Source organism: Manis pentadactyla, chromosome 9 (assembly GCF_030020395.1).
Source record: "Manis pentadactyla isolate mManPen7 chromosome 9, mManPen7.hap1, whole genome shotgun sequence".
In the NCBI taxonomy this organism is placed as follows: Eukaryota; Metazoa; Chordata; class Mammalia; order Pholidota; family Manidae; genus Manis; species Manis pentadactyla.
This window is the reverse complement of record NC_080027.1, coordinates 102,480,333-102,501,769: the sequence shown is the minus strand read 5'-3', so window position 1 is coordinate 102,501,769 and position 21,437 is coordinate 102,480,333. Positions and strand designations below refer to the sequence as shown.

Here is a 21,437-nt window from a genome sequence, read left to right as displayed (position 1 = left end):
GGGAGGGCCTATAATTGTCTATATTTTTCCACACTGTTCTATTTTCCTATGGACTAAGTTATTATGTCCAATACTTATTTTTAGTCCTTGAACAATCTTCCCTGCAATGCAGCTATTTTAATTAACAGAACAAGTGTATTACTGAACATCAATGAAATACCCCAAACCATAATTAGACATGCAGTACAGTGTATTATAAATAGTTGTTATTCTTGTATGGCAAAAGAACTCTCTACATTCTATAGAGAACTGAAGACTATAATAAAACTGTATAGTATCATAGTACAATCAATGCTTACTTATCAAAAAATTACCATGCAAAAAGAATTCAAATGTTAACTACATAAAATTCATTGCACTCTTTAGAAATTTATGTTCTATATATTACTCTATTAAAAAGCTATTAGTTCCTGATACTACCTTTGATTTTAGAAAACAGACATTAGTTCCAAGCAGAATTTGGTAAGATTTGAAAGCCTTTAAAGAAAATTTAAATAAAGCCCTGAATTATTGTGTGCTGAATTTTAGTAAGTGAAACCTAAGGTATTCTTCCTAAATGCCTACCTGCGCATTGGCTTTCCTTCCATGCACCATGAAAAGTACCGTTCACCACACTCTAAAGCCGAACCTAAGACGACAGAAAAGCAGTAATTTAATAAAAGCTACTTCTGATCTTTCCAGTAACAATCGTTATATAATCACTTCGTTCAGTGATGAAATAATTTTATACTCTATTATATTACAGGCCTTTTGCAGATGCACAATCATAACCTTTACCTAGTACCTTTGATGACTGTCTTCACTCTGAATGCCAAAATGATTACATGTGAAGGCAAGAGAAAGTACGCTAAATCGTCCCAATTGCTAGGTTAGTCTTGCGTCTCTTCAAAAAGTGCTTGGAGACATTTAATTTTGGCCTCACCATCAAGTATACCCAAAGAACATTCACTAGATACGTACAGTAGTACTAACATGATGGAACGCAGAGGAGGACACACTGGTTTAACAACAGACCTGAAAGCTGTTAGCTTGTCCCGGAGCGACAGGATCGGAGGAGGCATTTGCTTTTAAAACAACTCCGCTCCGGACAGTCCGGGCAGATTGAACAGGGCAGGGAAACTATGGCTCCAGACTAACATTCTCTTTACAAGCCTATCCCTCGGTCCCCCAAACAATGTCCTCCACCCACTTGACAAGATCTCGCTGGGTCCCGAGGATTAAATGGGACGCACAGTACCCATTTTCTTCCCCCGGATTCCAGCCCGTCTGGGGAAGCTGTCCAGCGCCTCCTGGCTCCGGGGCAGGGCTGTCAGCCCACTAGAGCGCAGCCTGGTGCCCCTCCAGGCCCAGCCCCAGAGCTCCAACAGCCCCTTCTCGACAGGCGAAGCACAGCCCCTTTACCCCACCAGGCACCTCGGCAACTTGGGACTAGTGACTTGCAAGGGGCGCTCTGGGCGCTGTCCTCTGTCCCCTGCTCCAAGACCGCTAATTTACCGGCCCCGGCACTCTGCAGCAGCCTCCTCTGCCTCCTCCTCCGCCACCGCTAGTGAAAGCAGGATGCTGCTCCTCAAGCTATTTCCTCCCCTCCCCTCGCCCCTCGCCAGCAGCAGGAAGCGGTCCTGTTCCTAAATCCTTCCCTCTGGAACCCATATATCCCGCCAAGAGGTTCCGGTGTGGCTCAGGAAGTAGTCGAGCCCTTTGCTGGGAATTAGGGTAACTTCAAAGACTGCCTGTCGGCCTTCTAGTTCCTTGTGTCCCGAAGGTGACCCCTTTGCTAGTGTTCCGCTGAATTTGCAGTATTTGAAATACTGAAGCCGTCTTTCTTTGTTTTCCCCAGAGGAAGGCAATAGAAAGATGGGAGTACTCATAGAAAGCTAGGGATTTTAATTTGTAGCTCCTGTTGGTACAGTTTTATCCCTAATTGTGGATTGAATGATTGTACATGCATACGTGGGGTCAACATATTTCTATTAGGACCCCAGTATGTGCAAGCTTCTGAGGATACACAGCCAAATCAGAAATAGACCTAGCCTTCCAGATTTCCTACAGTTTAGCTTTTAGGACACCAGGGTTTTATCCAGGATTCTAAGGCTATGTCGAGCTTGCCCTTTAGCTTAGTATTCACCACCAGACACTTAACCAAACACTTCTTCTATGAACTCACTTTAATATTAAGGGGAAAAAAATTCCTTTTCAATTTGCCCCTTGCCCAATTTTTACTACATATTTAGAGAAGACACAATTGATAAGTTATGAGATGTAAAATTTCATTAATATCAGTGAAAGACTGTTCTGGTTTCCTGATAACTTTCCTAGGCTAAGAATGAACTTAACCAGATTTTTTTTTAGCTGTTCTTCACATGGATGGGATCCACACTGGTTTGTCCAGTTGTTTCTGGAAGGGAAAGAATACCTTTTGTTAATTATCTTACAGTAGGAAATGTGTGGTGTTTAGATTCACAAACCCATAGTTTCTAATCCCTGTCCTGTGACTGACTAGCTTTGTGATGTTGGTCAAATTTATTAGTTTCTTAAGTACAAGTGTCCTTTGAGTAAAAGGGAAATAATACCTTTTTAATAAAATTGTTTTGAGAAGCAAATTATAATGAAGATCATGTTGTGTGCCTGACACTTAGTATGTACTCAATAAATGCCACTTTTCTCCTTTCATAGTTATTTAAATGGGCTCACTTATTAATTGAGCACATATTGTATGCCAAGTACTGCATTAGGCTTTGTAAATACTGCTGTGAACAACATAGACAACATCCTGAAGCTCTGGTGATATTTTATGTGGTTATGGTGGTTGACCTTCCAACATCTTTTCCGTTATGAGTGATAGGTCTAAACCATCTCCATGCAAATGACCCAATACCGGCTACTGAAAAATCAAAGGACATCTAATGGGGACTGTGGGGAAAGATTTCCTAGAATTTTTAGGAACAATGCAGGAAAAGATAGCATCTTTTCTCTATGGACCTTGTTGTGTCTGGATGTGACACCTGGAATGACTGCAAACATTTTACAACCACAAGGGAAGCAAGGAGAATGAAACTAGATGAAAAAGTTGTTAGAGCAGACAGACTGTAAGAATTTGGGTACTTGAATGTCATTTTTAACTTCTCATCCTCCCTTGCCTAGACACTTCCATATTGCTAGACTTCTAGGCATGTGAGATAATAAGTTTCATTTTTTAAAAGTGAATTGGAGGCTTCTAGTATGTGCAGCCAGATGCACACTAATTCATATAAAAAGATATAGGTAATAAACAAGTAAACAAAAAGCAAAATAACTTCAGTCAGTGGCACATTATATCTAGGAAGGAGATAAATGGAGTGATGCTATGGAGAGTAACTAGTCAGGAAAAGGACAGTCTACTTAAAGTAGACTTCCCTGATAGCATTATCAGGGAAGTGCTCGCTGAAGAGGTGAGTTGAGGTCTGAAGGAAGAGGGATAAGAAATCCAGGTGGAAAGCTGGAAGAAGATGTTTCAGGTAGAATGAATAGCAAGGGGAAAGGACCTGAGGCATAAATAAGCGTGTCCTTTTCAAGAAGCATAATGAAAGCCAGTATAACTAGAAATAGTACAAGATATGTGATAAGAGAGAGAGGCAAGAGCAAGATCAAAATTGTTTTATAGACTATTGTAAGAAGTTCAAGTTTTATTTTAGATTCTATGGGAAGTCTCTGTATAAATGGAGATATTTCTGTTCAATTTAGGTTTTACAGTTGATCCCAAATTCAAAGACTTTCAAAGTAGAAGATAAGAAAAAGGAAAATGTGGATGTCCCACTTTAAGTATAGTGACAGTCCCATGTGGGAAAGAATACATATCAATATTTCCAGAATATTTTTGCTATGGTTGGTGAAAGGAGGGTTGGTTTTATTTTATTAAATTGGGGACTTTTAATAAAGAAAATTTTCCTTGGCAAAATTCAGACATATAATTAATTAATGGTTATCAGCCAATAATGGCTGCCTTCCATATCTTATCATTAGGCCCAGAATGTGTGTGACTTACAAGGGGGCCAAATGGAGGCACCAAGTTGTCCTCAGTTCTTACTTTCTCATCTGAGAATTTAAAGTAAACTTTAGGTGCAAAGCAATGAGACTTAAAAAAACAACAACAGAAAATGTGAGTTTTGAATTGGGGATAGGAAATTCTAGGGATTTTTAGGAGGTCATGATGGGTATGTGGTCGGTTTTAGATAGATTTAATTTAAATCCATGATTTAATGTCCATGAACATGGATATCTTGTGGTAGCAACTGACCCAAATTGTGCTTCTATAACCTTCTCTGTAAAATAGAAAAAACATTACAGTATTTATAGTGCTATTGGAAGTACTTGATAATAATCACCACAAATTCTAGAAAAACAGTCACATGCCTTTACTGACATTAACTTTAATTTAAAAAACAAACACTAGGAGAGAGATATTATCTTCAATCTATGAATGAGTATGTTCAGGCACATAGGTGTTAAATGACTGGCTTAAGATTCTGCAGCTAATTAGCTAAACTAGTAAGCATTAAAGTCTAGATTTAAAGCAAAATGTAAAAAGCTTATCACTATGAAATGTAGGGAAAGTTCCTGCACAGCAAAGGAAACCACCACCAAAATGAAAAGGCAACCTATTGACTGGAAGAAAAATACTTGCAACACATGTATCTGATAAAGGGCTAATATCCAAAATATATAGGGAACTCATGTAACTTAATAGCAAAACAAAACAAAAGAAAAAACAAGAAAACCCCAAACAATCTGACTAAAAGGTGTGTAGAAGATCTAAATAGATATTTTGCCAAATAAGAAATACAAATGACCAACAGGTACATGAAAAGATGCTCAACACCACTAATCATCAGGGAAATGAAAATCAAAACTACATGAGATTTCACCTCACACCTTTTAGAATTGCTATTATCCAGAAGACAAGGAATAATGAGTGTTGGTGAGGATGTAGAGAAAGATTCAAATTTCTAGAGATGAGAAAAAAAATACGTGAGATGACAGATGCACTGGACAAGATTAAAATCAAATTAGATTCTGCAGGAGTAAAAATTAGTGAATGTGAAGACACAGCAATAGAAATTATCCAGTTTGAGAAAGAATGAAGAAAACAGACGAAGTATCAATGAGCTGTGGCAACTTCAAGTGGCCTAATATATATGAAATTGGAGTTCCTTAAGGAGAGGCAAGGATGGGGGTACCATAAAAATATTTTAAGAGACATTGGTTGAGAAATTTCAAAATTTGGTGAAAACTGTTAATTCCACAGATCCAGGAAGCTCAATGAGCTCTGAGCATAAGATGTGAAGAAAGCTACATCAATGCATATCTTAATCATATTGTTTAAAACCAACATAAAGAGGAAATATTAAAAGTAGACAAGAAAAAAAAAAGACATACTGTATGCAGAGGAATAAAATTAAGAATGACAACAAATTTTTCACAGGAAACAATGCAAGCCAGAATACTGGCCCAATATTTCTATAGTACTGAAAGAAAAAAACTGTCAACTTAGAAAACAAAATATATTTCAAAAACCAAAGGCAAAATAAAGAATATCTGAGATGTACAAAAGCTGAAAGAATTCATGATTAGAAGATTTTCCCTATAAGATATGTTAAAGGAAACATTTCATGCAGAAGGGAAATGATAACCCAGTGGAAATATGGAACTACATAAAGAAACAAAACTACCAGAAATGGTAAATATGTGGTAAATATAAAACAATATTTTCTTATATTTAATCTCTTTAAGAGACTAATGAGTATTTAAAGTAAAAATGGTAACACTGAATGGCTGAGTTTTATAAAAGTGAAATGAATGATAATAATATCATAAAGGCCACACAGGGAAAATGGAAGCATACTGTTGTAAGTTCTTATATATACATGAAAGGGTTATGCTTTTATTTCACAATAGACTTTCATAGTTAAAGATGTATAACATAAACCCTAGCAAAACTACAAAAACCCTCAACAAAACAAAGAGGTATAGTAATAAGCCAACAAAGGAGAGAAAATGAAATAATAAAATTATCTAAAAGAAGGTTTTAAAAAAAAGGAAAAAGGGAGTGAAAAATGAATAGTATAATCACAAAACCACGAATCCAAAGCTGCAATGGCAGTAAGTACGTATCTATCGATAATCATCCTAAATGTAAATGAACTGAATGCACCAATCAAAAGACACAGAGTAATAGAATGGATAAAAAAACAAGACTCATCTTTATGCTGCTTATAAGAGATCCACCTCAAACCCAAAGACATACACAGAGTAAAAGTCAAGGGATGGAAAAAGATATTTCATGCAAACGACAAGGAGAAAAAAGCAGGAGTTGCAGTACTAGTACCAGACAAAATAGACTTCAAAACAAAGAAAGTCACAAGAGATAAAGAAGGACATTATATAATGATAAAGGGCTCAGTCCAACAAGAGGATATAACCATTATAAATATCTATGCACCCAATACAGGAGCACCAGCATATGTGAAACAAATGCTCACAGAATTAAAGGAGGAAATAGAATGCAATGCATTTATTTTAGGAGACTTCAACACACCACTCACTCCAAAGGACAGATCCACCAGACAGAAAATAATTAAGGACACAGAGGCACTGAACAACACACTAGAACAGATGGACCTAATAGACATCTATAGAACTCTGCACCCAGAAGCAACAGGATACACATACTTCTCAAATGCACATGGAACATTCTCCGAATAGACCACATACTAGGCCACAAAAAAAGCCTCAGTAAATTCAAAAAGATTGAAATTCTGCCAACCAACTTCTCAGACCACAAAGGGATAAAACTAGAAATAAGTTGTACAAAGAAAGAATAAAGGCTCACAAACACATGGAGACCTAACAACATGCTTCTAAATAGTCAATGGATCAATGACCAAATCAAAATAGAGATCAAGCAATATATGGAAACAGATGATAACAACACAAAGACCCAACTTCTGTTGGATGCAGCGAAAGCAGTTTTAAGAGGAAAGTACATAGCAATTCAGGCATATTTAAAGAACAAAGAACAATTCCAAATGAATAGTCTAAAGACACAATTATCAAAATTGGAAAAAGAAAAACAAATGAGGCCTAAAATCAGCAGAAGGAGGGATGTAATAAAGGTCAGAGAAGAAATAAATAAAATTGAGAAGACTAAAACAATAGAAAAAAATCAATGAAACCAAGAGCTGGTTCTTTGAGAAAATAATCAAAATAGATAAGCCTCTAGCCACACTTATTAAGAGAAAAAGAGAATCTACACACATCAACAGAATCAGAAATGAGAATGGAAAAATCATGGCAGATCCCACAGAAATACAAAGAATTATTAGAGAATACTACAAAAGACTATATGCTAACAAGCTGGAAAACCTAGAAAAATTGGACAACTTCCTAGAAAAATACAACCTTCCAAGACTGACCAAGGAAAAAACAGAAAATCTAAACAGACCAATTATCAGCAAAGAAATTGAATCGGATCATTGAACTGGATCATTGTCTGACCCCATACACAAAAGTAAATTCGAAATGGATCAAAGACCTGAATGTAAGTCATGAAACTATAAAACTCTTAGAAAAAGACATAGGCAAAAATCTCTTGGACATACACACGAGTGACTTCTTCATGAACATATCTCCCCGGGCAAGGGAAACAAAAGTAAAAATGAACAAGTGGGACTATATCAAGCTGAAAAGCTTCTGTACAGCAAAGGACACCATCAATAGAACAAAATGGTATCCTACAGTATGGGAGAATATATTCATAAATGACAGATCCGATAAAGGCTTGATATCCAAAATATATAAAGAGCTCACACACCTCAACAAACAAAAAGCGAACAATCCAATTAAAAAATGGGCAGCGTTGCTGAACAGACAGTTCTCCAAAGAAGAAATTCAGGTGGCCAACAGACACATGAAAAGTTTCTCCACATCGCTAGTCATCAGAGAAATGCAAATTAAAACCACAGTGAGATGTTACTTCACACCAGTAAGGATCGCCACCATCCAAAAGATAAACAACAACAAATGTTGGTGAGGTTGTTAAGAAAGGGGAACCTCCTACACTGCTGGTGGGAACGTAAATTAATTCAACCATTGTGGAAAGCAGGGAGGTTCCTCAAAAAGCTCAAAGTAGAAATGCCATTTAACCCAGGAATCCCACTTCCAGGCATTTACCATAAGAATGCAGCAGCCCAATTTGAAAAAGACAGATGCACTCCTATTTTATCACAGCACTATTTACAACAGACAAGAAATGGAAGCAACCTAAGTATTCCTCAGTAGATGAATGGATAAAGAAGGTGTGGTACATATACACAATGGGATATTATTCAGCCATAAGAAGAAAACAAACCCTACCATTTGCAACAACATGGATGGAGCTAGAGGGTATTATGCTCAGTGAAATAAGCCAGGCAGAGAAAGACAAGTACCAAATGATTTCACTCATACGTGGAATATAAGAACAAAGGAAAAACTGAAGGAATGAAACAGCAGCAGACTCACAGAACCCAAGAAACGACTAACAGTTACCAAAGGGAAAGGGACTGGGGAGGATGGGTGGTAAGGGAAGGAGAAGAGGGGGGAACAAGAAAGGGGGCCTTACGATTAGCATGTATAATGTGTGTGGGGGCATGGGGAGAGCTGTGAAACACAGAGAAGACAAGTAGTGATTTTACAGCATCTTACTATGCTGATGGACAGTGACTGTGAAGGGGTATGTCGGGGGGACTTGGTGAAGGGGGGAGTCTAGTAAACACAATGTTCCTTATATAATTGTAGATTAATGATACCAAATTAAAAAAAATGAATAGTACAATCAGAAAACAAATAGCAAGATGGTGGATTTAAATCTCTACCATATCAATAATCAATGTAATTATAAATAGGCTAAACACTCCAAGTAAAAGGTAGAAGGATCAGACTGGATTAAAAAAGCAAGACTGAACTGTATGTTGCTTATAAGAAACTCATTTTAAATATAAAAATGTATAAAGAATACCATAAACATACTATATCCACAATTTAGTTTAAGAAATAAAATGCCAAAAATACAATTCAAGTCCCCTATATATGCTTCCTTGATTCCTTGTCCTCCTTTCATCACAAGGTAAACATCATTCCAAAGTTAAAATTATTGCTTTATCATTCCCATGCATATATTTTTTATTTATTTTATTTTTAGTACATAGGTATCCGTAGTGTGTATGTGTGGTGTGCATATATGTTTTTAAATTTTGTATAAATGATATCAAAGAATATCCATTCTCTTACAACTTGCTTTTATCACTTAACATTCTATTTAAGATTTATCATGTTGATCAAAGAAGGTACAATTTAGTGATTTATGAAGTGTTATCCTAGACTATTGGCACCAGCATTACTTGGGAGATGCAAGTTCTTGAGCCCCACCACTGACCTCCTGAATCAGAAACTAAGCTGAGTTCCGGCAACGTGGTTTTAAAAAACTGCCAGATTATAATGCATATTAAAGTTTGAGAACCACTACTCTAATTTATTTGTTTTCACTGTTGTATAGTATTCCATTGCACAACTATACCTACACATTTAAAAAAATCTATTCTCCTGCAGTTGAATATTTTGACTGTTTCCAGTTTTCCTATTATAGTACCACAATGTAAGGTCTTTCATGTGTTCCTTTTTGTACACCTGTAAGAGTTTGTCTAGCATAAGAAGTAGGAGTAAAATTGCTGGTTTTATGCTATACATATCTTCCAACTTTTCTAGCATTAGCCAAATTGCTCTCCAAAGTGGTGGTTCTATTTTATAACTACAACTACTACTGCTATCTACTACTATTGCTATAACTACCGGCAATTATTTAAATAGTCAGGCATTGTTCTACATTCTTTTATATGTTCTATATGCCAGACATTGTTCTAGCTGCTCTTCTTATATTAATTCCTCAATACTCACATTAATCCACTTGAGGTAGGGGCTATTATCATCATCATTCCAGTTTTACAGATGGAACCAAGACATTAACTAACATGCCCAAAGTACAGTTAAGCCAAAGAGGCAGAGCCAGGACTTGAAACCATGCAAAATAGTCCTAGAGTCTATGCTTTCAGCCACAGAACTATGCTGCCTCTCCCACTAGCAGAGTATGACAGTTCTCATTCATCTACATTATCATTATGCTTAGTGTTTCCCAACTGTAAGTATGTTTTGTCAATCTGATGAGTATAAAATAGTAATCCACTGTGATTTAGATGTATATTTCTCTGATTACTAGTACAGTCAAGGCATCTTTTCATATGTGTAGCTGGCCATCAGGTCTTTTATAGGTTGTTATAAAAATTATCTTCAGAGTGTCCCTTAGATTCCTCCATAATATGAGAAAATGATAACAAGGCAAGTGTAAAAATATTAAGGAATGCTGTTAACCCATGACTGAGTTTTTAAACTGTTGGCCAGAATAAGAGCAGTCACTTTTATTTTTGTAAAGCTATGATTCATTCTCCAACCCACTGTAATCTGATTTGTTCTTCTGCTCACTCTATTTCTTTTTAAAGTGGGGCAGTTCAATGTAAGCCAACCCTTTCTATTTGTGTCTAGGCCTAGAGAGCTCCATGTAGAATAAGAATACAATAAACCTGGCATTTGCAACAACTAGAGGATTTTTGTTACCCCAAGTAAGACTATGCCCTTGGGGAACCTGCATTTCTAGTTGAAAATATCCCTAAAGTAGATTTTACCTGGAGTGAGTGTGAGTCAGTCACAACAGCCAAACAATTTCATCAGGGGTTACTGAGATTACATTACAGCCTTTCAATTAGAATGACATCTTGTTTGCCTCATATAAAATATTGTGCTTGAATTGGAGGTTTAGCAGTAAACAAGACCCAGAGGGTTCCTTGCTTTATGGAATTTTCATTCTTGAAGAGATTCTAAAATTAAGCCATGAATCACACAATTAATTGTTTAATTACAATTGGGATAATTGTCTGAAAGAGACTTACAGCATCATAAAGAAGATATACAGTAGGAAGCCCAGACATGGTCTAGAGTGCAAGAGGCAGTGTGGACAGCCTCTAAGATGGCCCCTGTCTTAGTTCAGGCTGCGTGACAAATCATCACAGACTTACACAACAAAAATGTATTCTTACAGTCCTGGAAACTGGGAAGTCCAAGGTCAACATGCCAGTTGTTGTTTCTGGTGAGAATTCTCTTCCTGGCTTATAGGCGGCTGCTGTATCACTGTGTCCTCACAGGGAAGAGAGAGAGAGAGGGGCCAGGGAGAAGGATCGGGGAAAGGAAGGGAGAGGTAGAGAACTTCTTTTTGGTGTCTCTTCAGATAAGGACAGTAATCTTGCCAAATGAGCCTCCCTCCCTGCCTTCTTACCTCCTTATAGAGCCTATATCCAAATAGAGTCACATTGAGAGTCAGAACTTCAGCGTATGAATTTGGTGGTGGTGGTGGTGGGGAACATGACACACTTCATCCCATAATGGACCCCAGTATTCTCTGCCTCATGATATTCATGCTCTTGTGTAATCCCCTTGACTGTGGGCTCCACCTGGTAACTAACAAAAAGAATATGGTAAAAGTGATGGGATGTTACTTGCGAGATTAGTTTACAAAAGGCCTGCGACTGCTGTTGTGGATGTCATTGCTTGCTTGCTTGTTCTGAGGCAAGTCAGCTGCCATCTTGGGAGGTGCCCTGTGGAAAGGGCCTCATGGCAAGGAACAGAGAGAGGCCTCTGGCCAACAGTCAGTGAGGAACTGAAGCTCTGGATCCAATAGCCTACAAGAAACAGAATCCTGTGCAATCGAAAGGAGGAGTGAGCTTGGAAGCAAACCCTTTCCCAGATGAGCCTTCAGATGAGACTGCAGACTTTTTGCCTATAGCTTGACTACAACTTCATGAAGACCTTGAAGCAGAGGCATCCAGCCAGACCTTCCTGGGTCCCTGATCCACAAAAATTGTGAGATAATAAATGTTTTTTTAAGTCATTAAATTTTGGGTAACATATGCAGCAATAGATAACTAACACAAGGCACTTCTTTGAGGGAGTGACTCTTAGGGATATGAAATGTGATGGGAGTTACTAGGTGGCAGAATTGAAAGGGAACCAAGATCGTTCTAGGCAAAGACACTGACACCATAGGGGCAAGGGCACCAGCAGAAATGTTGTTGACAGAGTGATCTCAGTGGTCAGTCCCTTCTGGGAAGCTCCTTGGCAGAATAGAGCTGCCTGCTCAAGCTCTCATTCCCTCTGGAGGCAGCCAGCAGCCAGTGACTGGTTGATGTGGGGTACATAAGCACAGCTCTCTCGCCCCATCTTGGGACAACTCTGAAGGGCCATCCCAATTTTAGAGCTCCCCAGAGGACTTGCATAGGCCTTTGCTGAGACTACATTGCAGCCCAACTTCTCCCTTTGCCCTGATCCCATACCTTTTTTTCCAAGTGTTGATCACAAAAGCACTTTATAATAAATTTCTTGTATGCTAGAATATACTTCCTGGGGAGCCCAAGTATGACAGCTGGTGCCAGAAATGCCAGGAATGGTTGAAGCAGCAGTCCCTAAGATGGGATTTTTGGTGTTGGATGACCTGCTGCCAGGCTGGAGGGCTTTAATAGTGCTTATCTTACATGCTCTTTAAGCCATTTCCTTCACTGTCTTACCTGCACTGCCACTCTTAGTACCCACAGGTTGTTGATTGAACATCCATTTGGTCCTCCTCCTAATTGATCTTCTTATAGATAAAGAAATGAGAGATTTCATCTTCACCCTTTTATCTTCAGTGCAAAAACTGCCTGACCTTCACTCTGTGATCGACATGAACATTTATAATTTATGGGTAAGCTTGGTGCTCTTCTATTGTTTTTTTTTTTTTTTTTGATGCCCCTCTTCCACCCCTACCCACAACCCCCTTTCAAAAAGTCGCTTGTTTGGGATCTTAAATTCCTCAATAATGAGAGAGTTTCCAAGTTCCCTGTACTCTTGCCAGAGTTGGCATTTGTGAGGTGTCGGGAAAGGCTACTGGCTGGCGACAATGACCATAAACCATAGGAGACAGACTTCTAAGAGACTAGAAATTGAGTAAGCTGTCTGTCAAAATTAAAATCTTCCTAGTTTTTAGAATGCATCCTCATATGTCTGAAAAATCCGTTTAAAGGCCAAAGATAAGACGGGCCGGCAATCAATGTGCGCGACCTATTTCTAAATTTTATTTTCCAAATTGTAAAATAAATATAGACCATCCTATAGATCGTTTAGAAAGTAGGGAAAAACCCGCACGCCACCATCCGCACACAACGATTTAACCATCTTGACGCGTCCGGCTTGCCCGTTCGCTCTCCGCGGGTCAAGCCGGGACCTTCGCAGCTGCCGGAACCGCGGCGCCCGGGGCGGCGCTGACGCGCCGGGTGCGCCGTCGCCACGGTAACCGCGGAAGCCCGGGGCCTCGGGCGCGGTGAGTCGGGGGTCCCAGCCCGAGGGCTGGTGGGAGGGAGGGGGAGGGGAAAGGGGGAGGGGCCCGAGCCCGGTTGCTCGGGCCGAGGCTGGAGGCGAGGCTGCTTCCGTGGCGGCGCGTGCCGGCTTCGCCTCTGCCCGGAGCTTCGCGGAGCGGCTCCCGCCCCGCGGGCAGCCTCGGGAGACCATGGACGGCTCCTCGGGGACACCGGCGCAGGGCCAGCTCTGGCGTCCGGAAGTGGCCGGTGTTCCCCGCGCCCGACCGGTGTTCTGGTTGCGCCGGGCGCTGCTCCTCCGTATCCTTTAACACGGGCCAGCCCTTTGTGTGGCTGCCCCTTGGGGCCTTCTCCTTAAGGTGGGTCGGAAAATCCTCAAGGGACTACATTTTTTGAAGAAAAAATTCAATTGGCTTAAGATCCTTAAGATGTATTCCTTTTAACTTCACGGTACCTCGTGTGCATGCTTGCCCTTCGTTTACGCTACTCCCAGTACCTGGCTGGCCCTTTTCTCTTAAGACTCTTGATACTGAAATCTCACCTCAGGGAAGCCTTTGGAGACCTAATTTAGACGTCCAGCCTCCTTACTCTTAAAACAACACCCTTTGCTGATCTCCACTGTATCCCTCATCTCACTCTGTCTTTGCTGGTTCGCTTGTGTCTTGTCCACTAGACTGTGCCCGCCCGTGGTGTAGGGACCGTGATCTATGTGATTTCTATTTTTGGTGCCTTAGCGGCCTCAAAAAAGTTCATGTTTAGTTAGAAGGAAAAGTTTATAGCCTTGTTTAACCACACCCATTCAATGTGGCAGAGCAGGTGCTATTCTCATTTCACAAATGAGGAAAGTGAGGTCGGAAAAGCTGCATAATTAAAAAGTACCAGAATCAGGACTGTCTTGGGCCTTCTGCCTTCATAGTTCCAGCCCTTCTGCTCTCCTCACCATGTCCATATTCTGTATGAACTTTTGGTTATATGTGTGTTGAAGTTGCAATTTTGATTCATGTTAATAACTTTTATGGGCGAAGAAGATGTAATTTATTTTTGTTTATGACTGATCTGGTTTCTTTCATAAGCATTCCCTCACTGATTATTAAAAAAAAAAGTTGAACTGTTCAATTGGTTTTAAAGTTTATCCCAATCTGTGATTGGTTTCTTTAGTTAATGTTTAATTTATCTAGTACAAAAATGCTTAGGTTCTCAGATAACTTCTCCCCTGATTCTCACCTTGAGATGGTGCCCTGGTATGTGAATACATGTGAATGGCTCATGAGATCTATGGGGAAGGGTCTGGGCTTATGTACCTTGTGAACAGGTGTCTCCTGGCTTGGTCAGGCCTCAATAGCTCCCCCTCCCTCTAGTTGCACTGAGCTTTTGCTGTGACTTTCCCTCCACCCTGGCTGGGTTGATTTGCCACACAGGCCTCCCTTTCTAGAGAACTTCCTTTCCCTGCTACAGCAACCAGGTGGCGGCAAGACCCCAGCAAGACTCAGCTACTCCTAGGTTTCATGTATGTCCTATAACAGTGGCCCTCAAACTTTTTGGTCTCAGGACTCCATTACACTCTTTAAAAATTATTGATTCCCAAAAGCTTTCCTTTATGTGGGTTGTATCTATCTGTACAATACAGATTAAAAATATAGTAAGAAATAGAAATTAAAACTGAGAATTTAAAGTGTTTCTTTCTTTTAATAGTAACAAATATAAACCTGTTATATGTTAAACACAAATTACATGCTTCTCATGGAAAATAACTTTTCTAAAACAAAAATAATAGTGTAATTAAGTTTTTTCAATATATAGAATGTCGATACAAGGAAGAAAGGAAAGCTATATTATTTTATTAGTACTTATAATCACAATAAAATATTTAAAAATTTTTATTTTAAATAGAACTCTAAAGCTTCTATGTGACAGGAAGAAAAAACCCATAAAAAAATAGAATTCTTTGCTCTGTTGTCACATGATAGAATATAATGAAGGACATAGCAGTAGACCACCAGGCACATGACAGGAGACTTTATGTTTATATTCCTACTCCTAATTAGATCTGTTTTTGAAAAGTCAAGTATAAGAATAAATGCCCTGAAAGACTTCACTTTGTCCTTTTATTTCAGAAAGGCTGATTCTTTAGTCTACATTTGAAGTGGAATGGCCTTGAGTGTAACTATAAACCAGAGTGACTTGAGGGTTAGTCCTAGTTCAGTGGTTCTCAAAGCATGGCCTGAGGAATCCCTAGGGATCCCTAAGACATTTTCTGGGAGTCTACCTGTCAAACTATCTTCATATTAATTTTTAGATGTTATTTGCTTTTATAATCTCATTCTCACATGTTACGGTGGTTTTCCAGAGGTCATGTGACACATGATAGTCCAACATCACATGTCATTTCAGTGAATGCAGAAGCAGATGTGAGAATCCGTCTGTCTTCTATTCAGACAGATATCTAGACATTAAAGAGATTTTTTTAAATGTAAAATAATGGCACTCTGTAAACTATAGTTATTTTTCTTAAGCTATATTTTTATGTTAACGTAATTGTTTTAAGATGAATTAATAAACATTTTAAAGATTTTTCAGTTTTAATTTGTAATATGGTAAATATTGATAGATGTAACCCACATAAACAAAAATGTTGTGGGGGGGGTTCTGAAGTATTAAGAGTGTAAAGAGCCCTCAGATCAAAGAATTTGAGAAACACTGCCCTAATCATGTTAGTTCTGGGCTGATATGGAAATTAAGCTCCATTCAAGAGTCTTCTTGTGAAATACTCATAGTTTTGAGTATTCTGGGCTGAATCATATTTCCAGATTTGATCTAGTTTATCTCCAAATCTCTGAATTAACCTGGGGTCAGACTGATTTCTATATATAGAACAATCTGTATGTAATCAAATGTTGGGTAGTGGTGGAGTAGAAAATCCTTACTTAAACCCTATATAGGAAAAGTGTGTATTAAAAAAAAAAGAAAAAAATGTACCATCTTTTCTTTTGCTTCATGGATGCTTTTGCTGGAAGATTAATGGTATAGTGATGATGATAGCTTCTGCCTACTGGGTGCTCACCATATGCTTGGCACATGCATCATCTAATTTAATTCTCAGAACGATCATATAAAGTAGATTCTAATGTTAGTCCTATAAGTGATTAGCTAAATTGCCTGCTATTGTGCAGCTAATAAGTTGCAGGGTTGGATTGTGGACTCAAGCCTTTCTGACTCCAAAACTTGCTCTTGGCTGTGAAGAGAAGTAGTAGCAACTGCAAGCCTAACATTAATAGTTATTGAACACACACGACATACCAAGAATAGTAAGTTTGGAAGTGATGAAAGAGAAATACAAGGCTTGATCCTTGCCCCCATCCAGTGTGCAATCTAATTGAGTAGATGTCTTATGTACTGAAATAAATAGAAAACAATATAATGCCATATTTGGTAAGTTGTATTGTACAGACTGTATAGAATGGCCTTCGAAGTTTAGAGGAGGGACAGAGGCCCAGGTGCATTGAAGAGAGTAGTCAGGGAAAATTTTGGGAAGAAGGAAGGGTTATAGCTTGGCCTTAATGGGATTTGGCTAGTAATCCTAGAATGGAGGAGAAAAAATATATTCTAGGCCTAGTAGCAGGAATATATCTGAAATACAAATAGGATTGTCTCACTATTTGTAAGGTTTCATGTCTGGGCCCTTGCTAGGTGAGTGAGGAAAGGCATTCCAAACACATCCTGCCTCTATTGTCCAAGGGTTAAAAATCTATGTATTTAGCAGAAATGTTCCAGAAGGTCATAACATTATTAACAGACTGACAAAATAATTTGTGTAGTAGTAATAGGCACTTTTGAGAGTGAAAGAGGATGCTATTAAACATAACACCACAGGAACAGATGTAACGAACTGTCCTGATAACATTGGGACATATGTCACCCAAGCTATTAACCGTAAGCGCATGCTGTCTAATTTCTGCTAGATTCTCTCATGTTGATTTCCTGGTATAGTCTCCATATTGGATATTCAAGACTAATGTTTTTTCACAGTGTGTATTGCAACCCATTAATGGGTCATGAAATCAGTTTAGTGGGTGGCACTTAGCCCTTAAAAATAGAATGGGAGTAAAAACATCAGTATGTTACATGTAATAAGGATAAATAGTATTTTGCTTAATTATATCTATGCAAATATACCCATATATGCAATATATCCAGGACAAACGTGTCTATTATTACTGAACAATAAGTTTTTTGGTTATTCTATTAATAGATGTTATATATATTTACATATATATAATTAAAATGAGATCATAAACTAATATGTACTATATACTGTAATAGAAATAATATACATACAGTATATAACACAATATAAACAATATATAAAATAATGTATAAATATTTGGATAGGACATCTACTTCATGGTCTAAATTTGCTGTGCATGCTCTAGTCATCCTGCTTGCAAATAGTGAGAAGGAACTATGCTTTCCTAGAAGTCGCATGCTATGTATCTACATCTTATTGTCTGCTTCTTGGACATAAGGCTACACCATGTTGTAACAGAGACTGGGAAATAATCTTATTCCAACATAAATATTGGCTTAAAAAAAAGTGTGGTTAAAGGAAAAGAGAATGGGATTCTGTTCCTACAGAAGGGGAGATTAGATTTTGGGGAAGACAACCATTAGTGCTATATCTGGGACCCACACAATCATCAGGAGGCTGGAAATGAGCAGGTCCCAAGGGAGCTCTGGAAGGTTAGAGCACAAGAACCACAGCATGTTCTCATAGCAGGAAGTTTGATCAATATACTGCTGCTGTTACTTGTAATGAATGACCTTCAACTAGCCTCATGTCCTCGTGTCCCTTGTTCAAGAGCCAAGATCCTGGTCGTTTATATATAGAAGCTAAAAAACTGAACTTTGATACAGAAAACAGATTGGTGGTTGTCAGAGGCAGGGGGTGGGGGCAGGTGAAATGGGTGAAGGTGGTCAGAAGGTCCCAACTTCCATTTATAAGATAAATAGATTCTGGGGATGTATTGTACAATGTGGTTACTATAGTTAACAATATCGTATTGAATACAATACTGTATTGTATTTGAAAGTTATTAAGAGATTAGATCTTAAAAGTTTTCTTCATAAGAAAAAAATTTTTGCTTAACTGTGTGAAGTGATGGATTTTACCTGAACTTACTGTGGTGATCATTTTGCAAAATATACATACATCAGATCATTATGTTGTACACCTTAAATGAAGACAATGTTATATGTCCATAAAAAAAGGTAATTCAGAGATTAAAAACAACAACAAAAGGGTCAAGATCCTGGGATTGAGCAGCTGATTGGCTGTGCTTAAATTATGTGTCTGCCCCCAAGTGTGTGCTGGGACGGAGAGGAGGAGGATCTTGCCTCTTTGACTTCTGTAGTGGAAAGTTAGCTTGATATTACGTTAGAATTCTCAAAAACGGAGACTGGGAGTGTATGTGTGTTTGTGTGTGTGTGTGTGTTGGGAGGGTACAGAGCTGGATGCCAGGCACTCAAAAGGATTATAAATTTCCTCTATATTTATTTTGTAAAATGAAGGAAATGAATGAAACAATCTCAAAGATAAAATTTGGACCAAATCAGAGAAATGCAAATTAAAACCACAATGAGATATCATCTCACACTAGTAAGGATCACCACCATCCAAAAGACAAAGAACAACAATGTTGGTGAGGATGTGGAGAAAGGGAAACCCTCCTACATTGCTGGTGGGAATGTAAACTAGTTCAACCGTTGTGGAAAGCAGTATGGAGGTTCCTCAAAAAATTAAAAATAGAAATACCATTTGACCCAGGAAATACCCTAAGAATGCAGCAGCCCAGTTTGAAAAAGACAAATGCACCCCTATGTTTATCACAGCACTATTTACAATAGCCAAGAAATGGAAGCAACCTAAGTGTCCATCAATAGGTGAATGGATAAAGAAGATGTGGTACATATACACAATGGAATATTATTCAGCCATAAGAAGAAAATAAATCTATCCATTTGCAACAACATGGTTGGAGCTAGAGGGTATTATGCTCAGTGAAATAAGCCAGGCGGAGAAAGACAAGTATCAAATGATTTCATTCATCTGTGGAGTATAAGAACAAAGGAAAAACTGAAGGAGCAAAACAGCAGCAGACTCACAGAACCCAAGAATGGACTAACAGTTACCAAAGGGAAAGGGACTGAGGAGGATGGGTGGGAAGGCAGGGATAAGGTAGGGAAAAAAGAAATGGGGCATTATGATTAGCATGTATCATGTGGTGGTGGAGCATGGCGAGGGATGTACAACACAGAGAAGACAAGTAGTGATTCTACAACATCTTAGTACGCTGATGGACAATGACTGCAATGGGGAATGTGGGGGGAACTTGGTGTTGGGGCGAGTCTAGTAAACATAATGTTCCTCATATAATTGTATATTAATGATACAAAAAAAAATTTTGGTTGATTGGCTACCTCAGTTCCCACTCCGAACTCCCCAACTACCTTCTACCTTGCTTGCTTCTATTACAGAGGCAGGAGAATCAAGGTCCTTGCTTTTTTTTTTTCTTTTCTTAAATATAGGAGCACAATCTGGCCTTTGAGATATAACTGGAAGTTTGCAGGGACTTGTTAGGAAAGATTTTGCTTTCCTCTTAAAAGGGATGGATGCCACTAGTATTCTCTGGGAGTTCTCCCTTTTTTCTGCCATGAATGCAGATATGATGCCAGGAATTATGACAGCCATCTTGTCACCATGAGCTGATAGTCATGATGAAAGATGAAAGTCTTACACATTATGACAAAAAGAAGGATAGAAACAGCTTGGATTGGTATTTTTTGAGCTGCTGAACTATCTCCACCTTTGTATTTCTTGTTATGTAAGAAAACAAGCTCCTACTTTTAAAAGTCAATCATATTATTTTTCTATTATTTGCAATCAAAGAAGTCCTAACTTCAATAGCTTATAAGTGTTATACACATTTAGTAAAAGTAGAGATTAATGTAGGCCTCTTAGATAGAGATGTTATTCTGTCTAAATAGATTTCTCTTCTTTCTGACTTCTGCATTGACCAAATCTTGCCCGTTCTTCATGGCCCAGCTTAAATATCATATTCTTTACTAAATATATGATTTTTTACCTCTCCCAAATCTTTCCTCTCCCTGTTCCTACAAACACTATCCTGAATCTAATGTTCAATCTTCCTTTTCTTCTTTTTAAAATAGTGTTACTGTGTCTAGTTGCTTTGAACTTTACAGAAATATATCTTGATATAGTCTTTTGGGTTTTCTTAAGTTTAATATTATTTTGCTAAGATTAATTCATGTTATTGTGTGCCTCATTTATGCTCTGTAACACATTACCCCCAAATTTGGTAGCTTAAAATAGCACACATTATCTCCCATTTATCTGGGTCAGGAATCATGACACAGCTTAGCTAGATCTTTAATTTCAGGGTCTTTTATGAGGCTGCGGTCAAGGTGTTGCCTGGTGCCACACTCATCTCAGGGTTCAGTTGGGGCAGATCCACTTCCACACTCAGTGGTTGTTGGCAGAATGAACTTCTTCAGAGGCTAATGGACTGAAGGCCTTGGTTCCTTACTGACTGTTGGCCAGAGGCTGCCCTGTCTTCCTTAATGGGTGGTCCTCTTTGTCATAGTGTGTGCGAAGAGCCAGGGACAGAATCCAGCAAGACCAGTCACAGTCTGTTGTATCCAATCTATGGAAGTGACATCCCATTGCTGTTGCTCTTTTCTCTTCATTACAAGAAGGTCACTGTGTCTAGCCTGTATGCAAGGGGAGAGAGTCACACAAGGGTGTGAACACCAGGAGGGAGGAGCCATCTCAGAAGCTGCCTACCACGTGGGGAGCCATTGTAATGTGTTCATTTTAATTACTGTATAATCTTGTGTGTAAGTATGCCACAGTCTAGGCTCCTGTTCTGGGGCATTGTTTTTTTTTCCTGCCCAGGA

General features: G+C 38.7%; 2 protein-coding genes across 5 annotated transcripts in view; one reads left to right on the top strand and one right to left on the bottom strand.

Moving 5' to 3' along the window:
- The window catches only part of KLHL20 (kelch like family member 20), a 44,627-nt gene extending 43,032 nt beyond the window's left edge, over window positions 1-1,595 (bottom strand). Inside the window, exons 1-2 of one of the 3 annotated variants that reach the window (XM_036918482.2) lie at window positions 1,495-1,595; window positions 565-628 (exon numbers count right to left, since the gene is read on the bottom strand). In XM_036918482.2, coding sequence (XP_036774377.1) covers window positions 565-587 — 23 coding nt within the window. In that variant the 5' untranslated portion in view covers window positions 588-628; window positions 1,495-1,595. Of the gene's footprint in view, window positions 1-564; window positions 629-1,014; window positions 1,298-1,413 lie in introns of those variants that run through there. The other 2 variants (XM_057507887.1, XM_057507888.1) reach the window with 2 other exon arrangements.
- Window positions 1,596-13,283: 11,688 nt separating this feature from the next.
- The window catches only part of ANKRD45 (ankyrin repeat domain 45), a 46,029-nt gene continuing 37,875 nt past the window's right edge, over window positions 13,284-21,437 (top strand). The window contains exon 1 of one of the 2 annotated variants that reach the window (XM_036918478.2): window positions 13,284-13,471. The gene's annotated coding sequence lies outside the window, so the exon portion shown is untranslated. Of the gene's footprint in view, window positions 13,472-13,516; window positions 13,826-21,437 lie in introns of those variants that run through there. The other variant, XM_036918477.2, reaches the window with a different exon arrangement.